Source organism: Lynx canadensis, chromosome C1, assembly GCF_007474595.2.
Source record: "Lynx canadensis isolate LIC74 chromosome C1, mLynCan4.pri.v2, whole genome shotgun sequence".
Lineage (NCBI taxonomy): Eukaryota > Metazoa > Chordata > Mammalia > Carnivora > Felidae > Lynx > Lynx canadensis.
The window spans coordinates 217,761,976-217,783,925 of record NC_044310.1 but is presented as its reverse complement, the minus strand read 5'-3'; the positions used below and the strand labels follow the sequence as shown (position 1 = coordinate 217,783,925).

At 55.1% G+C, this 21,950-nt stretch overlaps 1 protein-coding gene across 2 annotated transcripts in view; it reads right to left on the bottom strand.

Annotated features, from left to right (window-relative positions):
* Window positions 1–21,845, bottom strand: part of MLPH (melanophilin) — a 45,361-nt gene extending 23,516 nt beyond the window's left edge. For both annotated transcript variants that reach the window (XM_030326656.1, XM_030326657.1), the window contains exons 1-4: window positions 21,702–21,845; window positions 17,374–17,504; window positions 2,556–2,777; window positions 2,316–2,428 (exon numbers count right to left, since the gene is read on the bottom strand). In XM_030326656.1, coding sequence (XP_030182516.1) covers window positions 2,316–2,428; window positions 2,556–2,777; window positions 17,374–17,483 — 445 coding nt within the window. In that variant the 5' untranslated portion in view covers window positions 17,484–17,504; window positions 21,702–21,845. The remainder of the gene's footprint in view (window positions 1–2,315; window positions 2,429–2,555; window positions 2,778–17,373; window positions 17,505–21,701) is intronic.
* Between the last annotated feature and the right edge of the window lie 105 nt (window positions 21,846–21,950).

Here is a 21,950-nt window from a genome sequence, read left to right as displayed (position 1 = left end):
CTTAAAAAAACCCACAAAGACACAACCTTCCTTCCCTGCACCCTCTCTGACTCAGTGTGCTGGGCTCCCAGGCGCCCAGCAGGGAGAATGCACCCTGGGCATCCCTCCGGGGGACCTGAGATGCCCCTCTCTGGGGATGGCAGCCACTGGGAGCCGGGGTTCCTGTTGCCCGACAGCGCCACCTGGTGGCCGTCGGTGGTGACTACTTTGAAACTGGCAGGTTACTTGGGGTGTTGGCTCCAGCAGCTGGGGACGCTGGCCGGGCATCAGAATCCCCACAGCCTTTCACACAACACAGATTCCTGAGCCCACCCGGCCCCTGGAAATCCGCACCTCTCAGGGTGAGGCCAGGTCCCCAGGGGTTCTAACGCGGTGGCCTGCGGTTTCCTCTGTGAGCAGGGCCGCCTCTGGGCTTGAGGGTCTCAAATGCTTTGCAGTGTGGCTTTCGGCCCTGCTTCCTGTGGTTCTCACCCGTGAGCCCTGTCAACCTCCTTCACCTGCCAAGCCGGCTCCTGGCTGGCCAAGGGGGCATGGGGTCATGGGCTTTACTGATGGGCTCCAGCCTGAGACACAGATACGGCCTTGAGAAGCAGTGGGAGGGCAGAGGGAGATGAGGAAGGGCCTTCAAGGATTGGGCGCCTTCCTGTGCCACCTCGGTCACATCTGTTGTCTCGGCATAGTTATCCACAAAGTCTCCTTTTACTCATGAAAATGTTCTTATTTGAATGATTCATCATATGCCTCCCTCCCCAAGAAGCCCCCTCACCCCACGGTCCACTGTTCCCGGTGCTACAAGTCATTCCGAGTGAGGGTGCCTCGGGGTGGTCCCCGTCCTAAATTCAGGAGTGTGCTAAGATGCCTCAGAAACACCTCAGTGGACGCCCAAGCGCTCTGGGGGTGGCTGTGCCCAACGTCAGGTCCTGCCTACCAGCGTGGGGCTTTATAGGACACAGACACAAGTAAGACCTCTCCCCAGAAGGCCTGGGAGGAGACACCTCCAATCCAAGCAGCACAGAACCTGCCCCCGATGTGCCTCCTGCCCTAGGGCCCTTGCCTCGCGGTCCCCCAGATGGAGACATTCAAGACGCCCAGCCTGCCCCCCCTCCCCACCCCCAGCCTGGTGAGCTCTCCCAGCCTGAAGCCTTGGCCAGGCTTAATGGCGGAGCCTGGGATTCAAGTGGCAGCGAATGACAGCGACAAGGCACGCTCCCTGCAAACACTGCTTAATTATCTCCGCTCAAGTTCAACTTCCAAACTTCAACCTTCCCCTGAAATGATCTCCCTTTTCAAACACCCTAAAGGTGGACAAGACCGGTGAACCCACCTGTCAGGTTTGGTGTAAGATCACAGTATGGATTTCAAGTTCATTATGAAATAATACTTGGCGGGGGGGGGGGGGGCGCCTGGAGGGCTCCGTCGGTTAAGCATCCGACTTCGGCTCAGGTCATGATCTCTCAGTTTGTGAGTTTGAGCCCCGTGTCCGGCCCTGTGCTGACAGCTCGGAGCCTGGAGCCTGCTTCGGATGCTGTGTCTCCCTCTCTCTCTGCCCCTCCCTGCTTGTTCTCTCTCTCTCTCTCTCTCAATCTCTCAAAAATAAATAAACATTAAAAAAATTATTAAAAAGAAATGGGACTTCCAGGTGCCTGGGTAGCTCAGTCAGTTAATCATCTGACTTCGGCTCAAGTCATGATCTCCCTGTTCCCAAGTTCAAGCCCCACGTGGGGCTCTGTGCTGACAGCTCAAGCCTGGAGCCTACTTCAGATTCTGTGTCTCCCCCTCTCTCTTCCCCTCCCCCTCTCATGCTCTGTCTCTCTCTGTCTCAGAAATAAATAAATGTTAAAAAAATGAAATAAATACTTGGATTCAAAATATGAAAGCACACCATTGAGTTAGAACAAATTTCTTTAAGTCTTGATAAACACCCGACTCCCAGGGAATGTGTGTGGAAAGAGGGAGTCTCGGCCCCAAACCAGACGCCCAGGGAGGAGGGGTCTGGAGAACACAAGTGCCTTATTATTCGATTAGCCACCGAGGTTCAGAATCTTTGGCTCTGAGTTCTCAACCTGCTAGGAAGCACTGGAAAAATATGACTTCAAAGAGTGGGGGGTGTGAATAGCATGCAGGACTTCCCAGGGGGCCAGGCCAGGGGGGTGCAGAAGTTTGCACCACACGAAAAGCAGCCAGTTTCACAGAAAATACCCGAAATGCACGGACAGGTGCACACACATACATTCCAAAGGATCTGCTGGGTCCGGAAACATTACGACACGCCTGGGAACAGAAAAGAGCCCCCCCGAGACAGGTACTCTCCTCACCTCCACCCTGCAGCCGCCCGCACAGGGACCGGATCACTTTGGCACTCCCGAACCGCTTGAAGCGGGCTCTCAGGTGCCCGTAGTACCACTCCAGTGAGCCCATCTTCACAACCCTGCGGACACACGGAGCTCAGGCCCACGGCCCCGCCCACCCTTTCTTCGGCCAGCCCCTCTGAGGGGACGTGTCGGGCCCTGAAACCCACAGGGTCACCTGGACCCCAGGCACCCGCCCCGGCTCACCTGGCCAGGTGGCAGGGGTCACAGAGCCAGCCCTCCTCCTCCGGGTGGGCGTGGCTACAGTCTTGGCAGGTGAAGAGGTGACAGTCCAGGCATTGCCTCTTGGGGGCCACGAGGAGCCGGTAGGGCTGCAGGCAGCGGGCGCAATGGGTCTCATTCAGGTGGGCCGCATCCGAGAGCAGCTCCCTCTGGGAGCTCTCTTTCTTAATCCTGTCCTTCAATCCCCTAAGGAAGATATCAGACACAAGAACTATATTAGACACCTTGTCCTTGCAACAGGTTTTACACGCCTGCACGCGTGTGTGTGCAAACACACACACACACACACACACACACACACGGGAACTTTCTCATACGCAGAGAAAAGTGACCCCAACTCGGGTAAAGGCACCCACGGGCAGCCTTTACTCTCTGCCGTGGGAGCTCCACGATCCCACTCTCTCCCGACGGGGGAGCCCAGCAGGCCAGTCTGAGTAGGCTGCAACAGAAACACCTGATTCTTTTTTTTTTTTTTTCAACGTTTATTTTTTTTTTTATTTTTGGGACAGAGAGAGACAGAGCACGAACGGGGGAGGGGCAGAGAGAGAGGGAGACACAGAATCGGAAACAGGCTCCAGGCTCCGAGCCATCAGCCCAGAGCCCGACGCGGGGCTCGAACTCACGGACCACGAGATCGTGACCTGAGCTGAAGTCGGACGCTCAACCGACTGCGCCACCCAGGCGCCCCTGAAACACCTGATTCTTAAAGAAATGAAACCGCATTTAAACATATCTGTGACTGTTCACAATTGTACAAACTTTCAGGCTGCGTACCCGTGACTTTCATCCAGTGCCAAAGGGCCAAGAACCATAAAGGCTCGGGATCACAGGCTGGGACAGCTGTCACCTGCCCGCGCAACCTCACACAACTCATAACGGAAAGATGGACAGGAGGTCCTGAACTCCAGGTTTGAGCTGGGGCCCGCGGACCCTGGAGCTTTTCTGCTGCACAGCGTGGAGCTCGGAGACCGTGTTCGGGCTCCCTGCTTCACCGGACGACGGTGAGCCTGCAGTCGTCACCACTGGGTGTCCAGCCTTCCTTGGAAGAGGCGAGGTTGGTAGCTTTGGGGAGCCCCGCAGGGCCAGGGGGAGTCCTGGGAGTGTAGCCGGTCAGGCCACGCAGTTACTTAGAACCAATCAGTCGCACAGGCTAAGAGGAGGCTAGAGAAGAGAGAAAAATCCAAGCGGTTCACGGCAGAAGCCACAGAGAAGGCAGAGATCAAGCTCATCAGGGGGGCGAGCCTGGCGCTCCTCTCCGTGAGGGCCTGGCCGCTCACACCTACTCTGTGTGCCGGCCCGACCTGACGGACGGTCACACCTGCTCCACACGCCAGCCTGAGCTAATGGCCCTGCGTGGAGGACACCACCAGGTAAGTGGGGGTTGGGCTGCGACCCTACTGAGAAAGTGACAGGTCACTGCACTCTCCCTAGGAGGTCACACAGGGTTCAGCTGCGTCGACAAGGTAGACTTTGCCTCACAGAGACAAGTACAGGCGCCTGACGCCAGGAGGGGAGGGCCAACCCTCCTCCACTTCCACTTGGACTGTATCTGCAACAGTCAGAAAATCTAGAGGCCACCCTGTGTCCCTCTCCTACTGACTGCCCGTCATTCTCTATCCAGGCAGAACTACCTCCCAGCACGGCAGGAAGAAAGATGAGGACATGTGAGGCACCGTGTGTCCCAGGATGCAAAGTCCCCTGAAATAAGAGCCCCAGGGGTGGTGGCTGGAGACAGACAGTGCCAACTATGGGGGAAGGGACAATTATACTCTGCCTCAGATTCTCTAAAACATAACTTCTCTTCTTCATAGCTGGACAGCAGGAAAGGAGAGAAGGGGAGAGCCCAGGCTGGTCCAGCACAGTGACCCCAGCTGGCTCCTGCCGGCTGCAGGGCAATCACCCTGACCCGGAGCCGCACAGGGAGGAGGTGGGCGGGGCCAGGCCAAAGCACACAGGATGCTCATTGCAAACACGGGGTTGACCAGATGTCCCTCCACTATGGGTGCCTCGGCAGACGTAAGTCTAAGTCACCGCCAGGAAGAAAAGACACCCTGAGTGCGACGGTCGGAAACAGAAGACAACTTGAAACAAGTGTGTTTGGCACGTTCACTGGGATTGAGAGAGAGGAGGGGATAAAGAAGGAACCAGGCTGAGATGGAAAGACCACAGGCTATGTTCACCGAGGTGGGGAAGAGACGGCCAAAATAAAGACGGGAAGGAATGAAGACGGACGGTGGGGAGGAAGACGGGCAGAATTACCACCGGAGCTTACGAAGCCCAAAGATTTCGACCGGTGGCCCTCAAGGCGGGGTCCGGGAGCCTCTGGAAGTACCCAAGACCCTTTCAAAGGGTTCACAAGGCCAAAATTATTTTAGTAATGATGCTGAAATGCTATTCCTCTTGTTTGCTCTCTGACGCCTGCAGTGGCCGTAGAAAAGCAATGATGGCCAAACAGCTAGGACCTCAGCACGAGTCAAGGCAGAGGGACAAACTGTACAAATTGCCATTCCAGTCTTTGTCACGGAAGTAAAGGAGAGCATGTCTTTGATGAAGTGTGTCCTGATGAAAGGCAAGTGCTCGATGCTACAATGACAGGTATTCAACTAATTACACCTTGACCCTTGAGCACGTGTCTTTTTAATATTCTGCATGAATGGAGAGACGGGACGCACACACAGGAAGCGTTTCTGCTACATCCTGAAACACCACCAAGGTCCTGATGGGGGAAGCAGGCACTCGCCGGACTTCCAACGGGAGCTAGAAGCTTTTTTCACGGGACATCACTTTTACTTAAAAGAACAACTGAAAGAGAAACTATTCTGACTTGGGCGTTCGCCAGACATTTTCTTAGGAATGAACAGAGGGAGCCCGTCACCTCGAGGAAACAAGTGACAGTCTTTGTGGTCAATGACAAAATTCAAGCTTTCAAGCACAAAGAAGGATCTTGGGAGATTTATGTCTGCCGCCATGAGTTTGATGGTGTCCAACGCTAATGTTTATTTATTTATTTATTTATTTATTTATTTTTGCTAATGTTTTTTTAGAGGTTGCTGATGACATCAGTGGTGACGGAGTCAATGTGATTCCTTTGGGTATATAATGAGATGTGTCACCAGAAGCTGCATACTGTGCAAGAACACTACACATGGATAAAAGATTCACTTTGAGTGCAAGACAGATCAATGGATTTTACTGTAAAAGGGAGGGAAAAGTTCACTGATATGGTTTCAGATTCCACCGTGCAACCTCCTTTAAGAAATTACTAGTTGTGGGGCTCCTGGGTGGCTCGGTCAGTTGAGCGTCCGACTTCGGCTCAGGTCATGGTCTCGTGGTTCGCGGGTTCGAGGCCCGTGTCGGGCTCTGTGCTGACAGCTTAGACCCTGGAACCTGCTTCTGATTCTGTGTCTCCCTCTCTCTCTGCCCCTCTGCTATTCTCTCTCTCAAAAATAAATAAACCTTAAAATTTTTTTTAAAAATTACCCATTTGTTGTGTTTCCATGTAGAATCAAAACACAATGTTCATAATCATCTAGCTATTGAAACACCCCTCTTTTTTCCAAATATACATTTGGAGGAGGCCAGATTTTCTTCAAATTCCTCAGCCAAGACAACATACTACAATGCACTGAAAACAGAAGCAGATATGAGAATCCAACCATCTCCTCTTACACCAGACACTGAAGGGATTTCCAAAAATATAGAACATGCCAGGGGCACCTGGGTGGCTCAGTCGGTTGAGCGTCCGACTTCGGCTCAGGTCATGATCTCACGGCTGGTGGGTTTGAGCCCCACACTGGGCTCCGTGCTGACAGCTCAGAGCCTGAAGCCTGTTTCAGATTCTGTGTCTCCCTCTTTCTCTGCCCCGCCCCCACTCATGCTCTGTCTCTCTCTCTCTCAAAAAATAAACATTAAAAAAAATTTTAAAAATATAGAACGTGCCAGACTTCTCATTTGCTACGGAAAAAGTTATTGTTCATAAAAAAATGTTATTTATGTTAACACATACGGGGTTTACTGTTGTTATTTAAGCGAATGAATGAATATTTTTTAAATGTCTGGTTTCAATTTCTGATAGGGTAAATATTGACATGAATAACCCACATGAACAGAAGCTCTTGGGGGTTTCTCTATAATTTAAGAATGTAAAGGGGACCCTGAGGCCAAAATACTTGAGAACGGCGGACTTGGAAGCAAGTTTGCTGCCCCAGACGCAGAGAAAAGGGCTAAAGGGATGGGAACGAGGAGGAGGAGGAGGGCAGAGGTGGAAACAGGGATGGATGGAGTAGGAGATTAGCAGAGGGGTGTCTGGGGACCAGAAGCCCACAGCCGACTTCCAGCCCCCTCTGAGACACCAACGTCAAGTGCTCTCTGCAAGACAGGCTGAGGGTCCTCTGAGGACAAGGTGGAGGGGGCGGGGTCTGGTGCAAGGAAAGCCCTTTCAAGACAGGGCAGGGCAGGGAAGTCCCCTCTTGGCAATGACCGGGCGTGGAAGGGAGAAGGGCTGGAGGCGACGCCAAGAGGTCAGCACTATCTGTCCTTGCTCTCCTCCTCTCGGGGGGAGTCCGGAGGGGAGCGTGGTGGAAATGTGTGAGTACCGGGGACAGCCAGGACCCAGGGGCTGGTGGTGCGCCCTCCAGGTCCGCTAGGGAGGAGCACACCGTGGCCACAGCACCAACGTCCCACAGCAGCCACTAAAAGAGGGATGGGCTCGGACCAGTGCTCCGCTCTCTGCCTCTTGGGCCGGGCGGTCCTTAGCCTGTGCCCCTGCAGGGTGGCACGAGGTGCCGAGGGACCAGGGGACTGGCAGTCTGGGGGCTGGGGCGGAGAGGGGTTGATGGCTGGGATCGGGGATCCCAGCAGCGGGTGTCAGCCGTGCCCGACGCTGGGACAATTCACACACGAGTGATGGTCCCGATCCTGGAAGCAGACCTGACCCTCTGCTCCGTCACAGGGACCAGCAAGGAGCCAGGAGACAGTGGGCGGAGTCGAGACCCCAGCAGTGCTGTCACGCTGGGGGCCAGGAGCCGCTCCCCCCACACCCACTGCTGCCCTGGCCACAAGCAGGGGCTGTGGGGATGCGGGACTCGGAAGGAGAAGACTGAGCCGCGAAGAGTCCGTCCGTGTAAGTGAGCAGAGTCTCGGAAACTGGAAACCGACAGGCTGAAGCCATCTCCTGCCCCAGCGGTGGGGACTCATGGGCAATCTTGGACGGGTACTAAACGGACTGCTTTTCTCGGCACGGCCTGGTTGGCTGTGAGTCCTGACCAAGCTGCGGAGACAGTGATCACCGGAAGAACACGCAAGTCTCCCGGCCAGGAGACAAGGAGGATCCGGGCCTTCAGGTGAGGAGTTGCTGGCCTGTAGACCGCACAGGGGCAGGCTGCCGGCACCGCTCGGTTCCGACGAAGCGGGCTCGCTCTCGGGGAACGTGGGTGGGCTGGCAGGTGGCTTCTCTGCAAGGCCGAGAGAGAGAGAGAGAGAGAGAGAGAGAGCTAGCAGCAATGGGCCAGCTTCCTGTTGCTGCTGTCGCAAATTCCCACACATCTCGTGGCTTAAAATAACACCTTCTCTTCATTTGATGGCTCCGAAGGTCAGAAGCCTGACGTGGGTGTCACTGGGCCCAAATCAAGCTGCTGGCAGGACGGAATCCTTCCGGGAGGCCGTGGGGGAGAATCTGTCCTTGTGCTCTTTCCAGCGTCCAGAGGGCACGTCGCGGGCCCGCGGCCCCGTCCTCCACCTTCAGAGCCCGTGTGGCAGGGGGGCTCCTCCCCACGGTGGAGCACTCTGGCTCTCGTGCTGTCCTGCCTCCCTTCCTTCCACCTGCCGGCCCCCTTCTGATCACCCTGGGCCATGCGGGTCATCCAGGACCGTCTCCCCAGGTCCAGGCCAGCTGACTGGAGGCCTTAATGGCCTCTGCAACCTAATCTTCCTTTGGCACACGGCCGGACACGCTCACGGATTCGGGGGATCAGCACGTGGGCGTCTTTGGCGGGGGAGGGTGTTATCCCACCAAAATTCCAAAGGGGAAGTGTGAGCAGAGGTCTCCCTCCTGGCTGAGAGATTCCCGATCGCCAGTTCCACGGGCCACGCCTCTCCGGAGAACGTAACCTGCAGACGCGCCCCCCACGGAGAGACGGGTCCCAGGGGTGACCCTAAGAATGGGGCGTGGGGGCCCGAAGGCACCACTGAGTCGCAGACTCAAGAGGCGAAATTCTTGGAGGTGTGGCTCCCAAACGCAGCGTGACCGTCCCACACAACTGAGGAAAGAGACCGTGTTGTGCAACGGTAACTGAAGAGCGGATACGGGGCTCGAAAGTCCCGATTATGGGAAGGAGTATCGGGAATGATAGGGAACGAGAACAGAAACTTGCTAACGTCCCGTGCAGTCCTTGGAAGAGAGCGGCCACAGGACGACCAACGGGACGAGGAGGAAATCCTTGCGGCCACGTGAGCCACGGGCCCCGAGTGTCACGGGAGCCTCGGCAGTGGTCTCGGTCGGTCTGGGGTGCCAGGGGGCCCGGCTGGGGGCACACTTCACGTTCCTTGGTGGCAGTATCTCCAAAGCGAGCCACGAAAGCTCACGTCTCACGCAGGGAGAACTTTCAGAGAGGATCTCAGGAGCCCTGGTCTGTTTGCGGAAACAGCAATCCACAACCCCACCTGTTTGCCTTCCTGGGGAACGTTCGCAGGCCTAATATTTGATTTTCGGGCTGTGCCCTTTGAAACAGGGTGTTCTATTTAGGTAAGCTCCGTCCTCACCCAGGGGCATGAGTCACTGTGCTGAGCACTCTTGTGCCCCCAGGGCTTTCGGATTACCCAACCCTTCCCACCCCGGACACAGCTGCGAGGCCACTCCGGGCGGATCTGCGGGAAGGTCCTCATAGGAGCACAGCAGACGGCAGGCTCTCCGGCAGGGAGTGCGGGCTCCGGATGCCACACGCAGGCTCGCCATCCTCTCCCCTGCGCGCATCCGTGGGGTCCAGGACGCGGGTGTCCACAGGACTGGCTCTTCCCCAGATGGAGCGAGCGAAAGAGCGGGGCCACTACCTGGAGGTTTACGTGGGTGCTACTCCGTACCGATGCGACATCAAAAAATATCGTGTATCTTGCCTGTAGCTAACGTTCTCAACACCCGAATAACGGGAACAAACGGCGAACACGGAGAGGACCGATGGTACAGACCGACACCCAGCAAGACGTCCCCTCCCCCCGATATTCCCATGGCTATAAAGATTCCTGGACATTCTTCACAGCCGGGAGACCTGGCCCATTCCCAGTGTCCTCCCCTGCGAACGGGGATAACAGTAAGAGCCACATGGCAGGCTTGTCCGGGGAGTAACCGATGTAACTCAGTGCACATTCATAATGATCCGTGCGCAAAGACAGCTTTTGAGTCTTTCCGTGGTCAGGTACTGTGCTGGGCGCTAGTGACAAAATGGAGCCCTCCCTGGGCTGAGACATGGGTGGGGAGGCCAACTCTAACTCAACAAGTACGTGACTCATATGGATTCAGACGGGCCCTAAGTGCTGTGGAGGGAGATCCAGGAGGCTACGCAGAAAGAAGTGGCACTGGGAGGGTGGTGGCTATTTTAGAAAGGGCAATCCAGGGAGGCCTCTCTGAGGAGGTGACATCGGAGAAGGGACGTGAGGGAGGCAGCAATAGGAGGAAAGGAGCTTCCTGGGGGCCACAGAGAGAAAGACAACAGGGCAGGGAGGGCGGAGGGGAGACGTCCAGCAGAGGTGGTGGTGAGCCACAGCTGGGATTGATCTTGAGGGCTGAGCCAACAGGGCGTGCTGAGGCACGGAATGTGGGACGAGGGGAAGGAGCCAACCGTGATCCCTGGGCACCAGACCTCAGCAACCAGGCTGTTTCCGAGATGGGGAAGTGGGGGCCTTGGGTGAGTCGAGACCTGCCTTAGGCACGCTGGATTAGAGATGCTGGTTAGACCCCGGGCCAAGGTGCTCAGTGGGCATTCGTCCCCATGTGTCACAGGTTCAGAGGCAAGTTCTCGGCGGAGGGCATCACTTCGGGGCTTGTTGTCTAGACCTGCACTGTCCAATATGGCAGCCACTAGGCACGTGTGGCTATTTTAGTTACAATGAAGAAAAGGAAGACAAAGCTGGTTCCCCGGCTGCACGAGCCCATTTCAAGTGCTTAACAGGTGCGGAGGCTGGAGTGCAGAGGGAGGCCAGCGGCTCATTCTGTGGGACAGTGCTGGTCTAGAGGGCATTAGAGCCACAGTGCAGTGAACACCACTCGGGGAGCGAGTGTGCACAGAGGTGAGAAGGGGTGGGGGCCCCGGACCCTCTGAAAGGGAATACTGGGGGGTCCAGGAAGATCAGCAAAGGAAACAGAAGGGGCTGGACCCCACGACACGAGTGGGCAGCAAGAAAAAGCTCAGTGGGTACGGAGCCTCCGTTACTGCTAGAATTTTCTATGCATTTTTTAAAAAGTGAAATGTCAGGGAGCCTGGGTGGCTCAGTCAGTTAAGTGTCCAACTTGTGATTTCGGCTCAGGTCACGATCTCACGGTTCATGGGTTCGAGCCCCGTGTCGGGCTCTGTGCTGACAGCTCAAAGCCTGGAGCCTGCTTCAGATTCGGTGTCTCCTTCTCTCTCTGTCCCTCCCCTGCTCGGGCGTTCTCTCCCTCTCTTTCTCTCTCTCTCAAATAAACAAACATTAAAATTAAAAAAAAAAATCACGATATGCTTTTTCCACATAACCAAAGCTTATAATTTTGGACATTCGGGTCTTAGTTCTTGGCTCTTATGATCCTTGCTGTGAGGAATAGCTTCTCCTAATTCTTTCTGTAGGATGACTTTTCACAGGTTCAAAGGGTGAACACACATTTTGGGCTTTTGCTACGTGATGCCAGCCAGACTGGCCTCTGCAAAGGTCAACTTTATCCCTCTCTTTGTGCATTTGCCTGAACCCTTTAGCCAGGCTGCAGACTGGGAGTCTCATTCATCTTTGGAAATATGTGAAAACAATGTATTTTGTTTAGTTTGTATTTCTATCGTCATGCTTTTAGCTATTGCTTTGTGTTTATTGGTTACGTGCACTTTTTAGCTGGTGAATTTCCTGTTCGTATTCTTTTCCTATTTCATTGGGCTCTTCATGGCTTTCTAATTTGGAAAACTTATGTATCTTTCTGATATTATGAAGCTCCTTATACATCGAGGATATGAATTGTCGCCATTTCTGTTCAATTGTTTCTTCTAACTTTTTAAACATTAAAATTTTCAAAAAAATTTTTTTTTCTTTTAAAATTCACATATAGGGCGCCTGGGTGGCTTAGTTGGTTGAGCGTCCGACTTCAGCTCAGGTCACGATCTCACGGTTCGTGAGTTCGAGCCCCACGTCAGGCTCTGGGCTGATGGCTCAGAGCCTGGAGCCTGCTTCTGATTCTGTGTCTCCCTCTCTCTCTGCCCCTCCCCCCATTCATGCTCTGTCTCTCTCTGACTCAAAAATAAACATTAAAAAAAATTAAAAAAAAAAAAGAAAAAAATAAAATTAACATATATATAATGCATATACTTAGTCGATACTAAGTTCATAGACCAATACTAAGTTCATATTTACCTCTATTCTGTTCCAGGAATCTTCATAGTTGCATGTTTTATATTTTTAACAAATCAATTACAAATCTCACGGAGGTTAAACCTCACCCGTGGTCAACTGTCCCTAAAGTAACCTTTCCCACTGCTACAAAATGTTACCTTTACTGTACTAGAAATTGTTACACATACTTTGCTGTGTTTTAGACCTTTCCATGTCGTTTCCTTGATGACAGCCATGGAGAACCGATTTATTTTCATTAATGTAGCACTGAAATAAATTATCTCACGGAACGAGGTCCTTCTTACTATTTTTACGTCCTTGTTCCTCCATACCATTCTCTCACGTTCCCCAACCTGCCGCGGGGATTTGACTGGGGTTACAATTCACTGATTCCTCTGCAGTATGATGCTTGCACCACTTAGAACGTATGGTCTCACTTGCTATTTATTTAAAATTTTTGCATGCTGCTCAATAATGTTTTGTGCTACTCGTCATACCGCATTTGCACATTTCTGATACGTGTACTCTAGGTACCTCATGTTTTTATCATAAATAGAATTTTTTTCTATATATTTTCTTATTATTTTTGGTGTCTAAGAGGGGGACACCGATTTTCTTCTACATTCTTTTGTAATTAGGCAGGCTACTAAATTCTCTTTTTTCTTTGTCTTTCAGAGAACTTGGGTTTTCACACCTGTAGATAATAGCTCTGTTTTGCTATCTTCTCTAATCGCATTGGCTAGCGTATCAACAATGATAAATTAGTGGTGATGAGTGGTGCCGACAGAAATCCTTTTCTTGTTTCTAACATTAATCTATCCTGATGGCTATTCTTTGGGGGATATTTTTATCATGTTAAGAAAGAATTTTTATTTCCACTTTACTAATTAAAAAAAAAAATGACTGGAAAGAGCACACTACCAAACACTCCTCGGTGGCACTGAGATAATTCTAAGTTTTGTCTCCCTGACAGTCATGAAGGCTCACGGCCCAAGCCCTGCCCCAGGTAGCAGACTTAGCATAAGGGGGGCCGTTGTCTCACACAAGCGTCCGCCATGTTTGAAGGCTCAAAGTTCATCCACAGGAAGACACACATCCTCGTTATAGCCCAACGCTCAGGACTCGATGGTAGGAAACAGGTAGTATGTGAAATCTATCCTAAAGCACCTTTCTGATGCCAATGGTGTGAACACCCTGACTTTGTAGATCTTCGAATTTCCCACTCTTTGGGATGCAGCAGCACGTCCTGAAGGGAAGCCAGGAATGACGTGACACCCTCACCCTGTATGGTAAACACGGCCCTCCCCAGTCCCTGGTCCCATACGCCACCCTCAGGGGGCGACTTCTGCGTGCCTGCGGCTAAGTCAGAGATGGCGTGGCCTCCACCTTCCTTCTAGTCGATTCTGAGGGAAGCCGTCTGTGTCGTCTATTTGGAAGGCCACCTCAGGAGCTTCGGGCTGAGGCAGCGGCCAAAGTCCTTCACCCCTTGCCTCTCACAGCTGGGACGGGCTCTGTCTTCCCCACGGGGCTGTGAGTGTCCTCACCTCAGGCTGGGGAGGGTCAGGCCCAGCGAGGGACCGGGGGCTTCAGTGTTTGGGGGACACTCTACTACCTGTGGGTGTTACTGAAACCAGTCTCAGAGCCACGTGGGACTTCGTCCTCCCCATATCGGGGATCTTCAGCCTGGCCCTGCCCCAGCATCCCCGACAACGGGTTGGTACTCCCACGTCTGGGGACAGGTCTGCCTGGCACACGTTCCCATTAACTTGTAAACATTGAAAGAAATATTCCTGCTGTTGTCTTCAAATTGGTCTATTCGGTGGACTGCTTGTTTAGCAAAGCGCCCCTTGGCAGGTCTGCTCCTGGGGAATCAGGCCCACACACTGTGCCCACCTGAGGCACATTCAGGGCAGGAGAATTCTTTCCCTTTAGCGAACATGCCTGTTTCTTGGTTTCATAATTCTTCCCCCATGGGCTCTGTTCTGTCGGCCCCTGTGGCGGGTTCCTCCAGCTCTGCCGTCCGGCCGGCCGGCATCTCTTTGGGAGAATGGCAAAGACATCAGAAACCCATCTGAGCGACCCCCGAGCTGCCACCCACCTGGTGGTCATTGGAGGACTGGTTTCTCAGCTCGGCCCAGGACTGATTCACAGATCAGAGAACCAGAGTGAGGCGTGTTAGCTAACGGCTCTGTAGAACGAGTTCTGGCGTCGGGAACCCAGAGTGTTTATGCTGTGCTGCTTGTAGCATTTCTAAGCAGAATTGCCCGTCTGGGCAGAACTCGAACCCATGGGTTCTGACCTCACGGTGCTCATCACGTCTACCTGCCTCGAGACCTCGCGCCTGGGTCCTGCGGCACCCCGGGGTCAGGGGACACTGGAGGAAAGGTTCCTCACGGACAGAAGCAGCTTTACTCTTTGCGGCATGTTTAACGATGCTGTGAACGTCCTGCTTTTGCATTAACATCCTAATTTTGTATTTGAGGCAAAACCATCAAATACGATAAGAAATGTAAAAACCCTTCCCTCCCTGCACCCCCTGAAACGACTCTTTTCTTCCCAAACGTGATCACCTGCTAGATCCGGCCATGGTAGTGCCATTTGGGCGTCCCTGCCCTTGACCTAATGTTACTTGGACACAAACTTTCCACACCGCTGCATGCTTGCATTTCTGGGAGAGACACAACCTCCCACTGCATTAACGTTCCCTGTACAACCTCCCCCTGTCTGATGTCTGATGGGGGATGTTTAAGAATCCCGTCCCCAACCACAAGGCAGACGGAGTAGACACGGCAGAACGGGCCAGTCCCCCAACACGCCCTGCCTCCCACTCCCCACCCTGGCCCTTTCTGAGCAGACGGCTTTGGGCACCTCCTGACGAGGAGACAGGAGGTTGCCCTGACCATAACTGGCCCGGGGACCTGGCCTGAGCTACAGGCTGTGCGCCGGAGAGGGGGTGACACAGCCCACATCCTTGTAGGAGCCTTCTGGTTCTGACAGTGTGGAGAGGTCCCCGGGCCCGTTTCCTCTTCGCAATGCGAAATGACCAAAGGAGTAGGAAGATAAGGAAGGACGGATGTCAGAAGGGACTCACCTTCGTGCAAGAAACACAGGGATTTCTGCAAAACCCACCTCAGCCGTCTAGATGAAGGAGGAGCTGCCCAGCTCATGGGTCTCTGGGAAAGGGGGTGCCTCTTGGGACCTGGCCCGCGGGGTCCTCCCTCTGCTCCCTGGGGAGCTGGGCTCCCCTCCTGTCCCATTTATCTGTGTTTCTGTACACATTTAAAATAAAAGTTGCCAACAGCTGAGCTGCCTGGAGGCAGTGTTTGGTCCCTCCCCGGGGAAGAGGGCGCTGTGAACGGGAAAGGCTGGGCTGGTTTTGCTGGTATAGGCATCGTGGGCCTCGGCAGAGCCAGGCGGCCGGGCTGGGGCAGGTGGGTGCAAAGCTCCGACCCCTGCTTGGTACTCGGAAGTCGGGTCAGGTCAAGGCCGGCTGTGGCCCCGGTGTCAGGTCTCATGTGGGTGGGTGAGCGGCTGACAATCCCCGGAGGCCAGCAGGGTGGAAGTGTCTTAGCCACAAAAGCCCAGGGGGTGACCCGGGAGCCCAGGGCAGGATGGAGGGCAGGGGGCTGCACAGAGAAACAGCTGGAAGCCTGGGCAGCACTGACCCGGACCCCTCCCCACAGACCCTGGGGGCGCCGATCAGAAACACGCTTGTTTCTGTTCGTGCCTTGTCTGTTTCTCGTGGCCTTTGTCCCGTGTCCGGACCTAGAGTTCCTCCCAGCCCCGGTCTGTCTCTGTCATCTCGGGGGCCCTGCCTTCCTCTCTGGATCCCCTCCTGCGGGGTCTCCTCCTGTCTGGTGCCTAAACACCGGGGGCAGCTGAATAATGCTTCTCCCGCATGAAAAACGGCACGTTCCTGGTTCCCAGGTGTAAACATGTCACCTCACATGGCAGAAGAGGCCATGCCAAGTGAAGGATCTTAGGCGGGAGGTTGCCCTGGATTATCTGGGTGGGCCCTGTGTCATCACGGGTCTGTATAAGGGACAGAGGGAGAAGGGGAGGAGAGCAGAGTCGGGGGCTGTGGAAGACGCCGTGATGAAGGTCCTGAAGACAGGCAGGGCTGGGGGGAGGGGGCTCGGGAAGCCGGAAAAGGCAAGGACACAGACTCTCCCCTGGAGCTTCTAGAAGGAACGCAAACCCGCCGACACCTTGACTGGAAGACTTCTGACCTCCAGAACCACGGGACATTGGTGCATTTGAAGCCACTAGACTTGTGGCAACTGTAGCGGCCCCAGGAAACGGATTGAATATCATCTACCGGTGACAATGCCACCATCCCTTCTGGGCTCGCGGCCAGCACGCGTGGAGCCCTCTTGTCCGCCGGGCATCCGACAGGCAACCTAACCCCCGTGTCCGAACCCTCTCCTGGTTTCCCCCAGACCTGCTCCACCTCGCTGCACCTTCCGGGTCACTCAGGCCACGAGTCGCCCTCGTCACCCCCACTTGCAGTTGTGGGCAGACTGGCTGGTTCTGCCCTCCCGGTACATTTGGCCGCGTCCCGGGGGCCCACAGCCGGCAGGGCAGAAGCCGGCTCTCGTTGCAGCCTCACCCCTGCCTGCACCGCTCTCCCAGACACGTTCTTGCCCCCCCTCCCCTCGCCAGGAGTCCTTGCCCCCGTGTCTCCTCGACAGGCCTTCCAGCCACCCGGCACCAGGAAAGTCTCGTAAGCAAGCACACCGCACAGCTAAGCCTTAGAGCTGGGGGAGGAGTAGATAATGGCAGACGGTGTTGGCTCAGTCCATGGCCACCCGTTGGGGGATGGGGTCCCCCCCCAACACACTGGAAAGAAAGACAAACTCAGCCTCGATGCTAAAACCCCTCCAGCCTGACATCCGGGTGTTTCCGTATTTTATCACCTTCACCCTGCCCTGCCACGGTTGAAGCATCTCCTGGCTCAGGAGACGGGACCCGAAGCTGGACCAGGATGAACTAAAAGTATTCAGGGCACAGTGGGACGCACCGGAATGCAGGCTGGGGAGTCGGATCCCCTCACTTTAATTATGAGGAAACTGAGCCCAGACAGCAGGACGTTTCCCAGCGTCCGGCTTCCCATCCGGTGTCCTGCCCCCCGAGCTCCCTGCTGTCTGCTCACCCCCAGCGTCCCGGGGAGGCCCCCCCTCCAGGGGACACCGGAGGGACGGGCTCGGCCTCATACACTCACCCCAGCCTTTCCTCTTCTTTCCTTCTCAGATCAAAGTCCCGCTGAACCACTTCCCAGATGTGCTTGGCCTCGTCGTCCGTGAGCTTGGAAAGATCCAGTTTTTTCCCCATCTCTGCCTGTCAGGATCACACCTGGAATAAGACAGGATAGAAATGGACTCTGATTTGTTTCACAGGGGGTTAATTATGACAAGTGACTATCACCCAAACAGCATCTAAAATGAAAATTTCCTCAGAGGTCCTATGGCGCTCAACTAAAATATTCCCTGACTTGTGCCTTAAATTGGTGAAAAATAATTTACTAATTAAAAAAAGGTTTTAACGTTTACTCATTTTTGAGAGAGCGCAAGCGGAGAGGAGGACAGAGAGGGTGACGGAGAGGGGGACGGAGAGGGAGACACAGAATCCGAAGCAGGCTCCAGGCTCCGAGCTGTCAGCACAGAGCCCGATGCGGGGCTCGAACTCGTGAATCGCGAGATCATGACCTGAGCTGAAGTCAGACACTCAACCAACTGAGCCACCCGGGCACCCCAATTTCTTAAAATTTTTCTTGCACCAAACCCTCAGTATTTCCACCCTCAAGCACAATGCTGGCTGTGAATGGTGCGTCCAGAAGTCGCCCTGATATGCCAGAGTCATTCAGACTATATTCACTTATGGTTGAATTTAGATTTTGGACAAGAAAACGTGAAAACAAAATTCACTGCTGTTTCCCTAGAACCCATAGTTTCTGGTTTTTAAAAACTTGGATGAAAAAGTTCTTTTTTGATAGATGACTGAAGTTTATTCTTTTTTTTTTTTTTGCCATTTTTGAAAAAAAAATTGTATCATAAGAAGCACATTCATTGAAGCTCTGTTTTCAGAGCAGATGAGAGAGAGCTGTGACTGTCAGCTGACTAGTTACCACTCTGTCTCCTCTCCGAAGGGACACAATTCCGGGCTTCCTGGAAGACGGCGAGGGGGGAGGCAGCAAAGCAAAACAAAAGGAAAGTAGCACGCTTTTCGCACCTAAGTATCTTAGAGCATGGTCAGTGGCCGGTCAGCGGATGGACGGGAGGCCACCACTTAGTCAAGAGCTGCCCCCTCAGCCCCAGAGGCTGGGGACGTGTCTCCCCCCGGCCCCCTTCCCCACCTGTTCCTTCTTTCCAAAGCTTCTTGCTCGTAACGATGGCTTGGTTTCCCAGCTTGGATAGCAAAGATCACCAAGGTCGGGGGGACCAGATGCATGCTGGACCCAGTGGGTCTGGGCACCTGTGATGAGGGGGGTGCCTGCCGAGGGGGTCAGGCCTCAGGAGCAGCTGAGATGTGAACAGGGAGACCAGCAGGCAGAGGGTGGCCGGTGGCCCCACCTGCTTCTACAGAAAGTGTGACCTAACAACTTCCAGAACGTGCCAGTCATGACCCTGAGTTATTAAGGGAAGTGACCTGTGTTCGCTATGCAGTGTTTACTAAAACCAGAGCTGGGGGCGCCTGGGTGGCGCAGTCGGTTAAGCGTCCGACTTCAGCCAGGTCACGATCTCGCGGTCTGTGAGTTCGAGCCCCGCGTCAGGCTCTGGGCTGATGGCTCGGAGCCTGGAGCCTGTTTCCGATTCTGTGTCTTCCTCTCTCTCTGCCCCTCCCCCGTTCATGCTCTGTCTCTCTCTGTCCCAAAAATAAATAAACGTTGAAAAAAAAAAATTTAAAACCAGAGCTGATGTGATAACAGACCTTGAATAACATACACCCGGCATAGCTAAACCAACAACAGGTGCTTCGCTCCCAGTCCGACGTCACCTGAAAGATTTTACTCTGATGCTTACGTTCAGCTCGGACCCAGCTTCCAAGGGAGCCGGTGGGTGGGGGGGAGAGGGGTACAGGGAGGGGAGGGAAGGAAGACAAAGTCCCAAGTTCAGATTCGCCCGTAGGGAGGCAGTGGCGGCGGGGGGCGGGGGGGTGGATCCCCAGGGGAGCGTGTTCCCAGCATGGCCAGGGATTGAGAGCCAGTGGCCCACGACACGGGTCTTTATCTACTGTGACCGAATCTTCCCATGTAGTGAATTAATGACATGGAGAGGCTTTTCATGCTTTTTGAAAACTATGTTTAAAAAGTTACCTTAAATTGAACGGAGGGTATGTTTGAGTTTAGCGTTTAAAACGCACATCCCACAAGTCCCTGTCGTCCGGAGCACCCGCCCTGGCTTGGCTCCGGCTGGGACACGGATGCGGGCTGTCCCTCAGCCAGACACAGCCACACCGTGGGACCCCCCCCCCCCCCCCCGCCGGGCTCACTGGAGGGGATGGCCTTTCAGCCAGCGATCTCCTCTCCCATCACTACACACCGTGCTGGCTCGCCCCGACCCCGATCTGCTCCCGGAACCCCTCCACCCGCAGCAGTCACGGGGAAGCATGAGGGCAGAAGGCTAACGCAGGGGCGGGGTGGTGGGGGGACCTCCCAGGGCACGTGTGTTGGGGCGGGCGGATTCCACCAGGCTCCTAGTTCTGTCTCAGAGCCGATCACTCCTGGTCACGAGGTTCCCAAACGAAATGCTTTCAGTTTTGCCCGTCCCACTGCTCGGATTTAATCACAGTCTTAATCTCTGAGACCGTTAGCCCTCCCGAACCGGTTCGGAGTGACAGTGGAGAAAAGCCATTAGGGCAAGGAGGTTGACCAGTTGCAAAGACAGCGGAATGGGTCTTATAAAGTGGATACCCCAGATGCAGGCCACTGAATTCCGATGGCGTGTCGGTCTCTGTCTGCTAAAGAACTGAGTTCACGTTCTGGCCAAATCAAAGGGAAGTCCGGGCCGGGGTTCCGCCCACACGACACTTGGCTTGACCACCTGTGGGGTCAGCTGCCCTCGGAGCCTTGGAGCACAATGGCGATTGGGAGTGGTCACCCGCCTGAGCGAATAAAACTGGAAAGCAAGTCAAAGGTTCTCAGCAAATGCCCAGCTACCAAAGGCAGGAGTGCTCCCTGACTCACGGTCAAGGCTGAGCTGGTGCGTCTGCTGATAAAGGTGCAGGCACGTTCCTGAGCGCAGGTGGAGGTGCCCACTCGGGGGCCCCGCGTGTTAACCTTGTCTGTCTCTCAGCACCACCCTCACGCTGGCTGGTGTCGTTACTCCCGCGGGCAGGACTTGCTGTCCATTTGCAACCAGCAAAGCCCCAGCCCTCGTCGGCTGCAAAGTGGCGCATTTCCATCCAGAAGCTTCCCCCGACCCCTGCTCAAGGGGCACCAGGCACAAGTTGCCCCAGCAGGAACCGCGCTGGGTGGCACTCTAGCTTGCCTGCCCACCTGCCCGTCCTCTCTGCTCTCTCAGGTCCCTGGGAAGTCGTTGGCAATCCTCACATATACCCGGACATGGGTTCTGCATGTCCGGCTGAAGCCTCAGCTCTAGTGTCCACAGCAAGCACGGGTCCCAGGGCGAGGCTGTGGGAGAGGACAGGGCCAGGAGCCGGGAGCCGGCTTCCTGTCTCAGTTCAGGCACCAGCTGGCCTCCTCCCTGGGCCTCAGCTCTGCGGGCTCCATAGCCATAACCGGTGCCTGCCACGGGCTAGTGGGCCTCACCTCCCCCACCACCATTGCAACCTCTCAGAAGGAAAGAAGATTTTTACAAAACACACCACATAGAAAAAGAAAATGTAAAAGCCCGACCCAACTGAAAATGGAGGTTTCAACATCTGCTTAAGGTTAGTAGGAAACCGGGGTCCAAGTCTACGTAGGGAGCTCTAGTGGATTTCTACGGGAGGCTGAGCTCAGGCCAGGAGCTAACGTCCCATAGTGGGACCTGGGCCGGCTACGCCCAATGTCCATCACCCACGGACCCTTCCCCACATCTCTGCAGCAGGTGGATGGGCGGTGGGGGCGGGTGAGGAGGGGGGCTGTTGGCAAACAGAAGGTGATTTGGTTGTGATAAAGCTGGGGCTTTGCCGGAGCCCAGAGGAAGGCCAGGACCCTTCTCCCATGGCGAAACATCACCCGGCTCTGTGCCCCCAAATCGGCACCGCAGTGCAGAGGTCAGTCTTTGATCAGCTAGCCTCGGGCCCCTGGGCATCCAGCCTTGGGTCTCCCGGGTTGACCGCAGCCTCAGCCCCACTGGCCCGCGGACCCGCGGCAGGGCTCTGGGTGAAACCACTCTTTTGTCCAAAATGGGCTCGCTGAGAACCCAGGCCGGTCTGATCAGGGTGGAAAGGGAGCGCCCCCCCCCTCCCCTCACTAGCCGGGACAAAGACCTGGGAGCCGCTGGGGGCCGGTGGGGCTGCACACGTCACCGCGGACTCTCCCTACGCCCGGTCCCCAGTCCTGGGCGCCACACCGGCCTCCACATGCCCCCTTCTGACGGCACTCACCGGCTCCTTTCTAGGGGTGTGCAGGCCCTGGCCCGGCCCCCGGGGCTGCTCTTTCCGGTCCTGCGAGGGAAAAGAAGGCGACAAGGCAGGGTGTCGGGTCCGGGCACACTGGGGCCAGGCGGTATAGGCCAGGCGGGGCGTTGAGCGCAGGGGGCCAGGCAGGGCGCGGGGCGCCGGGCACGGGGCACCTGACCTGCAAGGGTGGCCGGGCTCGGACCACAGCCGGGTGGGGCCCGCCTGGGTCACGAG